The sequence below is a fragment of the Temnothorax nylanderi genome, unplaced genomic scaffold (assembly GCF_030848795.1).
Source record: "Temnothorax nylanderi isolate EJ_2023f unplaced genomic scaffold, tnyl_v1.0 TNYL_tig1145_pilon, whole genome shotgun sequence".
In the NCBI taxonomy this organism is placed as follows: Eukaryota; Metazoa; Arthropoda; class Insecta; order Hymenoptera; family Formicidae; genus Temnothorax; species Temnothorax nylanderi.
Genome location: NW_027250207.1, coordinates 26,506 through 34,846, shown reverse-complemented (window position 1 = coordinate 34,846; position 8,341 = coordinate 26,506). Strand labels below are relative to the sequence as shown.

Genomic DNA, 8,341 nt, shown 5'->3' with positions numbered 1-8,341 from the left:
TGGCGTGAAGTTGGCCACTGTCGCCTCGCTCTACAGGCATCAAAATTCGAACATTTCCGTAAAGGTAATTGTGAAAAATATCGTATGTGTACCACGGAGAGAAAGCTTTTTTCAGACTCGTGCAGTGATTGCCGCCCGAGCCGAAGGTTACACACACTTGTCTGAAACACGTAACTTTTTCCCCTAGGTGCACAATATACTATTTATTTGTATAACTGAAAAATAATGAATGTATTTATTAAATAATTATATTTAATAAATACATTATTTTTAAGTCTGAAAAAAGCTTTCTCTCCGTGGTACACATACAATATTTTTCACAATTATAAAAATAAAAATATATTGAATCTTTACGTACACGAGTACACCAAAATTATTTTGCACACACTTTTTATACGTTAGAAACATTGAAAATCTACACACATAAAAAAGAAAATCGCTTATCGTTTAACGATCATCATAGATAATATTTATATATAGGATATATTATATATATTAAAAATGGATATACCATTTTAAAGTTGCTTGCCCAATTTGACCTCTTCTGATTCCTTTTCTAAACAAAAGGTGTGGATTCAATATAAAAAATAAACTCCGATTATTTGCATATCAGAACACTTATATTTCTTTAAACTAAATTACTATAATATACATTTTTTGTAATATATATTTGCTTTTTGGTAATAAACTGATTATTTTGTTTGTAATAAACTGTCATTTTTTAATCGTTTCGTCGAAAATCTCAATCTTTAAAAGCCTCCACAGCATTAGCCAGCTTCATCACGGAACTATCATAGGACAGTGCGTTTCTTTTTTTATTTTCCTTCCGCTTATGTCCAGTTTTAGGGTTTATTTGAAGTAATACTCTGAAATAAAAGAAAATAAGACTCTTAAAAAAAGACGTTCAAGAGACGTTCAGCACGAAAGAGTTTCCTTACTCCATTTTACATCATTTGTGAGAAATATATATTACGAAAACGTAATCTGATATTTTTTTTCCAGTTATATGTATGCGCCACAGACCCTTGATAAGAAAATGGTATACACAAAAATACCTTACCTTTGAATAAACTCCAAAGTTTTTTGAACCTCTGGCAGATATACGTAGCCAAATACGTAATATGCCAAAAACGTAATTAGAAATCCATCCAGTACACCTCGGGCGCATAGGACGACCTTTTCCTCCAGTACGACGTCGCACTTTGCTTCGATGTCGAATAACGATTTTCCTGTTATATTATATTAAATTCAGATAAACAATATGACTATTAAACCAATTCCGCTGTCTAATAAAGTACTAAAAAATTATATATAATTAATTTTTCAAAATTTTACAAATTCCTATACAATTATTACTGCATGTGTATATGCTTATTCATGTAAATTATAACTTGCCTCTCACAATCATAATCGGGGAGTCCTGTTTTGCGTAATCTGCTATTTCGGTGCTCTCTACGTCCTCCTACAAGCAAAGTAAAGCGTACAAATCGATTAGTAACAGTAAGTCGTACTGTGACAATTTCAAACTAATCTACATTTAAATCATCCAAATGGTTTCAAAACCATTCCAAATCCAAAAGTGCCGAAAGAAATATAATCGTTCAAACATAAAGCACTAGTTAAAGGAATTTGACGAAAATAAAAATATTCAAAATCGAGTCAATGTGAATAAAATATATAGGGAAAGCACTAAGCCAGTGATTGCTGAGATCAATTCACAATTATTTGCAAGCAGTAATGTCAAAAATAGAAAATTATGGCACTCACGGGTATGACCCTGAATAAGTATTGCGGATCTTCCTTCAACTGTGTGGCGATTAGAGGAAAGATCACCGCTATCAATGCGACTTCACTTTGTGTAGCTGTACTCGATGCTTTTGCATCAGATATTATTTGAAGAATGTCAATCTTAGATTCATTCGGTTTCGTTTCGCTAATGCTATTCGATTGCCGTAACTTTATCATTTTCGATTTCTCGCTGAAGATAATGTATTTTCGGATTGGCTTGGCGTACATAGTCAAACTTTCTTCCCACGTTGCTTGAACTGATTTGCCAAGAAGACGTGAAGCATGGTCTATGAGGTACTTTGGGCTTTGAAGGTACGGCCAGACCTGGAGCAATTGGACGAGATCTCTCGTTTTCTTATTGATGTCGACTCTCTGTGTCGGGTAGGTATCGTCCATTAATTGAGATATTTTTTTTTCGTCTTTCTCGTCAGATTTGAAGAATTGAATAAGTTGCAATTTTTTGTTTGTTTGTGAAGTTGTCGACTCGGTTGGCGGCAAAAGTGGTTCGTACTCAGTACAACCATATTCATCTTGTTTTCGCGGCTTCGGTAGCGCAGGAGCAGGATCATCTGCGGTCTCCTCACTGAGCCGAATTTCGGCGCGTCTTTTTGTTTCCTTATCGATTCCTTTTCGATAATTAACGGCGTTATAAATCTGCTGCCGCAAACTTTCCATTCCAGATCCCACGGTTTTATTGTTGATCACATCGCTGAAGGTTTTGGGATATTTCTCAGTGATGATCTTTGCAATCCGCTCAGCCGTTCTTCTTGAGTAGTCTTTCAGATCTTGTGTCATGTACTCTGCAATACCAGCTACCATTGTTCGTCTGTCGACTTCAAGAGCTCTTTGACCGTTATTGCAGCATTCTGTCAGACGCCTTGGGAATATTTTCCATATGTTGCTTCCCAATACTTCTACGGGGTGCGACGAAGTAATCTGATCATCATGACCCCCTGAAATGCTTGTCGTTGGAGTAGATTGTCCAGCTTTGGAGTTCTCAACAGCACTGTTCTTGGCCAATGATTGCCACGATAAATCCTCCGACAGTAGCATAAGATTTACGGGTGTTTGAGAGAGCTTCGCAATGTCAGAAAGAATTTCGTCATCGTCGATTTCGGTTCCGTCTTCTTCTAATACTACCTGAATGAGAGACGTTATAGAAAATAAAGTAAGTTAATTAAAACAATGACTGCATACACATATTAAATGTGAAAAAGTAAATCTCGAAAAGATTGCCGAAAGATTTCCAAAAAACGTCATACGATACATTATAAGGATAATATTTTCTTCAAACGGCGACGCCCTTCTTGCAGTTTATTGCGCCCTGCAGAAGATTAGCAAAAAGAGGCGTCTTCATGCAAATATGTAAATCTACCATGCGGCACATGCAGCAAAACGGTCAATGCCAAAAGTTGCAGAATAAAGAAAAAAAGAAAAGTCGTGTTAACCTTATACACAACGTCAGCCATTTTCAATCTAGCTTTTGCACCAGCAATTAGCTCTGTTAGCGTCGCTGCTTTTATCATTACTTTTCTGGAACGATCGGAATGGCACACTTTAAACAGTGACATGCTGCTGATCTGCAGATCTGCGAATAAAGCAATAATAACACCAAAACATAAGAAAAGATATCGAATGCGTAAACATAATGCACAACATTTCATAAAAGTCAAGATACAATTATTTGTGAATTTGTGATGCACCTCCACCATTTCTGAGACACACATAACTTATTGCAGTTTTTCTTTCTTTGCAAAAACCAACCTTCAATATTAGCTTCAATTTTACAGAGGGCGAGCAACCAAACCGTAGCTTGGTTTCACGCAAATAATGGTCCCAATATTATATATGTACAGTTTTTCTGTACTTGGCAAATCGTCTAATGATAAACATTCGTATCTGACACATTTTCCGATCTGATAAACGCGAAGATATGGAATAAAAAGCGTCTCCAATACTTCGAATACCATGAATACACATTGTTCATCGCTCAAAAGAATAGACACTTTTCCGATTTCAATACCATATTGATAGCCTTTTTGCCGAATCACCAAACAATCTTCCTTTCTGTACACAATGCCTTTCACCGTTACTTCATTGCACTCCTGAATATTATCGGAAAGACGTACTTTTCCTACTGCTGATTGAATGCTGTCATGATAAATACATTTTTGAAAATTTGACATTTCTTTTATATCAATTTCTGGTCTGATATCTGCACCAAATCGAAGTAGACTTTGAAATAGTTCGTGCTTTTCACTCAAAGATTTAGTGATATTTATGTAATTTCGACTGTATCGAAGAACTCGCTTGAAATACGTATGTTTGCTTTCAAAACGTAGAGACCAAACCTTCATCAATGGCCCGAATCTCACAATTAATTCAGGGTAATGTCTCAAATAATGATGTTTTGGACGAAGATTTGGCTCGATGTTTTTTCTTAAAACAATGTATTCGCTTATAATCACTTCTAAATATGACAAACAAGATTTGTGGATCGTAGGAGCACAAACTATTTCGACTATTTCTCCAAGAAGAAGAACAGTCCGCCATACATCATCCATAGCATCGTAAATTTTATCCTCCACTAGTAATGGGAAAAGTTTGATGAAGATAAAAATTTGCCACGCCCCACCAATGATTCTCTTTTTTTTTTTGAAATTGGGCATGGCTTGTCTCTCATATCTTGTAGCGAATAAATAAAAGATTCAATACGTTTATTTAGAAATGATAATGAGAACCATCCTTCTTGAATGAAATAATCAACGTAAATTTTCAAATCATATGCAACAACTCCTTCTAACAAATCGTGGCCGAGACAAGGCGGCAATCCTGGATTACAAACATGAAAATTTCTCAATTCATTAAACTTGGAATTGAACTTTATGCCTTGGTGGTGATTTTTTTCTCCTTTTTTTTGTAACGCGTCGTTGTAATTTTCAATCGTTCTTCGTTCGTACATCATAGGCTGAACGTCATTACTATGAAGTTCGTCTCGAGTAGCTAGACAGTATCGACAGAAATACGTCGCCATACTAAAATTTTCAACAAAACCACCAAGTGAATGGCTTCCAAGATTGTCGCCAGCAATAAAAACAAGTGACCCTTTTATTATTTCCCCCGAAGACATCTGTAGTCCTTCCGATTCTATTGTTTTCAAATCATCTACAATTTTCCCGTATACTTTATCATGATCAAAATCCTTTTCCTTACAAAGCGCAACGAGTTTAATTGCATTCACATGCGATCGTACGTGTTCCGGAAGATTACCGATGCTCAAGTAGATTCCAATTAATTTATGTTTATGAACAGCAGTTCCGATCGGATTTACAACTTCAAATGCGTCTTGATATAAAATCAATTTTAGCGCGTTTGGATTTTGTTTAAAAAAAACAGAGTCTTTGAATACAGATCCGTCGGTAAAATCTGTCTGAACATCTTGTTCGCGAATTTCACAATTACGACGGAGCTCATTGCTGAGAGACTTATCCGTAAAGAGTTCTTTCAAAGTTTCTTGAATAGGAACATAGTGGAAAAACTTTTTTTGCTTGTGATCGGTGCTTAGTACTATCTCAACGGGTTCTACAAATGCACAATGATCTTTGTAAAATCGTTTACGTTTGTAGTCTGTGTTCAATTTTTTAGTTGATACAAGAAAAGGGTCATCGTTAAATACTTGGTTGACAATTGAATCTATTTGATCTGATAAAATACATTCTTCACGTAAGCGCGTCTTCAAATTAGATTTGACTGTTTCCTGGCTTTGTTCATGCGCACTCAATGTACCCGAAACAACAGTCTGAAGTGATGACACTGGCACCAATAATTGGCATTCCAATTTTAAAAACAATTGTGCTACGTTCAAGAGGAATAGATCCGTCGAATTTCGGTGCTGTGTATCGTCATAAACATCACTAAACTTCGGTTGTTCATCGATGCAACTTTCATTGAGAGTTAAATTTTCGCAGCCCGATATACACGTACTAAGAGCGAGGCATGATGTATTACCGGCAGGAGGATTCTTGTGCTTCTTAGATAAATGTCCGGTGAAGGAATGCAAAATATCATATTCATTATTGCAGTCTCTAAAAGGACACTTAATTTTTCTTTTTGTCGAATATGACATTTTAAATGTTTAATAATCGCTCGAGACGAGTCGAATTCTTTTATGCACAGGGGCATCGAACAGATAAATTTGGTATTCACAGTACGAGAAGTATAGGGACTATCGGTTTTTACTCCTCTGAGAACTTTATGTGTCCGCAACAAATGAGATCGTAAGGACACTTGTAGGCGGAACATCTTTTTACATCCATTAAAACCACAATGGAAGTTTTGAGTGATGTTTAAATGCAATTTTCGATGCTCCAAATACGATGCCAGTTGTTGGGACTGGTAGGCACAAAACTGACATACATACATCTTATCTGAAAAAATTGAAAAAAACTACAATGATGCTCATGTTCTTCCCAAATTTACAAATATTTATTTCGGCTTGAAATTTGAAGTAACGCATATCGATGTGAAAAACGGTGTTATAATTTTTTCAAACAACTTATCTCAGCCATGTAACTTGTGGTATTTTGAAATATTTCTTCCACGAAAATTTGGATCGCTGGACATGTGGAACCATGATGCTGGCAAAAATCACGCGAGTCCAGCAGTCCAATTTCTCGTTAACGAAATATCTCAAAATATAAATTACTACGAAAATAATAGTATAATCGTCTAAGAGGCACTTGTAGATGACAGAAGGACTAATATTTACATAAAAACGATTGTTGGCGCTCGCCAGCACGAAAAGGTTATGTTCCACGTGAATTCTACGTACTAGCTTTATATTAACCCCATGTAACGTGATCGGTTTTCATTATTCCAAATAAATTATATTATTAGTTACTTACCAATTGTTATTCCTTGTAGTTATATCTTCGACTTATTCACTGTGTACACACTTCACAAATATTTTATTCAACGTGTATCACTGCTTCGGCGAATCGAGAGTCGGTAGCAGGAACCAGAATACGGGCCCGGATTCGGGACTCGGCTGTGACTCTAACCTCTAACACAACAACCTGAACAACCAGCTGACGGCGATAACAAAGGGTCCGTTCCGTTTCACGCATGATGCGCGCATTGTCTATAGTAAACGTTACGTATGCTATAGATAAATGCACGCATATGCGTGAAACGGAACGGACCCAAACAAAACTCGAATCTATCTGATCTTTCTCTGTACTATACGAAGTACGACCGTGTGCGTCTACGACGCGCGCCACGCACTTGCAGATTAACTCGCACGCCACCGCACGGACCAATTAGGTGCGCAGGCATCTGCGCACCACTTCGCGGCGCAGATGCCTGCGTTCTCACACTTTGTCTTATAACAGTTGATGTCTTATTGTTTAATAGGACACACAACATTGAATATTAAAAACCCGTTTAAGATTTTTTGGAATACGGAAGGTAATAATACATATTTTTGATTGCAAATGAGAACATTTGTATATGAATTTATTTGCAGCAAACAAAGCATTGAAAATACAATACGACTTTGGATTTTAACTGCAGCGAACTGATAAATACGATGCACTTGAAATTGAATATTACGATATGTGTAATCTTCCTTTACAACAATTGTCTTTTGAAATTGCAAAGCGCGAATGGAAACAAGAATTTATATATGAATTCAATTTCAAAAGACAATTGTTGTAAGAAAGATTACGCATATCGTAATATTCAATTTCGAGTGCATCGTATTTTTCAGTTCGCCGCAATTAAAATCCAAAGTCGTATTGTATTTTCAATGCTTTGTTTGCAACAAATAAATTCATATACAAATGTTCTCATTTTCAATCAAAAATATGTATTATTACCTTGCGTATTCCAAAAAATCTTAAACGGGTTTTTAATATTTAATGTTATGTGTATTAAATTTCATATCAGTGATTAAAATTCATGTTCGTGTATGAATTTAGCTATACAAATGCAAGCATTTTTATTTTAGATACCCAGTTTGTAAATTTCATTTACCGTGGTATCGTAAATGTGTTGTAAATTTCATATCTTTTTTAACAGTGCCTATTAAATATCGTAAACATTCTATTGTATTTTCCTTTGTGTACCTATACTTTAAAGCATAATAATTTTTTTATTCTTGCAAACTATATTGCCAATATTGTACATCTAATTTTAATATTTTCCAAATTTTCAAACATTAACTTTATACGAATGGAAAAATTTTGTGCAAAATATATTGTTTGCCTAATTAATAAATCCACTTTTCAAGAAGATAATTGGAATGCGGGTGATTTGCCACCGAGTAATAAAACTGTGCTATCCCACGGTGATATAAGAGGCTTGTCGGCAAAATCAGCTCATCTTTGCCACCGACATATAAACGACCAAATATACGTTAGCAAAGCCTATTAAAATGAGAGAATCGAGCATGACGTGACGTCTCCGTAAGCAGCCAACCCTAAAAAAAGAAACATCTTTGCTGACACGGATATAACAATGCCGCACTTTCGAGCTTGAATAGCACCCTTCGTAT

At 35.7% G+C, this 8,341-nt stretch overlaps 1 protein-coding gene across 5 annotated transcripts; it reads right to left on the bottom strand.

The window, feature by feature from the left end:
- Nucleotides 1-598: 598 nt before the first annotated feature.
- Nucleotides 599-7,290, bottom strand: LOC139786770 (uncharacterized). 5 transcript variants are annotated; one of them, XM_071725887.1, is made up of 6 exons: nucleotides 6,693-7,074; nucleotides 3,237-3,376; nucleotides 1,768-2,928; nucleotides 1,396-1,462; nucleotides 1,061-1,229; nucleotides 599-866 (listed from the first exon to the last, which is right to left on the bottom strand). In XM_071725887.1, the coding sequence occupies exons 2-6, from the start codon at nucleotides 3,357-3,359 to the stop codon at nucleotides 743-745; spliced, it is 1,644 nt and encodes a 547-aa protein (XP_071581988.1). In that variant the 5' UTR covers nucleotides 3,360-3,376; nucleotides 6,693-7,074; the 3' UTR covers nucleotides 599-742. The 5 variants fall into 5 exon arrangements, with proteins under 5 accessions (XP_071581988.1, XP_071581989.1, XP_071581992.1 ...); XM_071725888.1 differs by lacking the exon at nucleotides 6,693-7,074 and adding an exon at nucleotides 3,553-5,887; XM_071725891.1 differs by lacking the exon at nucleotides 3,237-3,376.
- Between the last annotated feature and the right edge of the window lie 1,051 nt (nucleotides 7,291-8,341).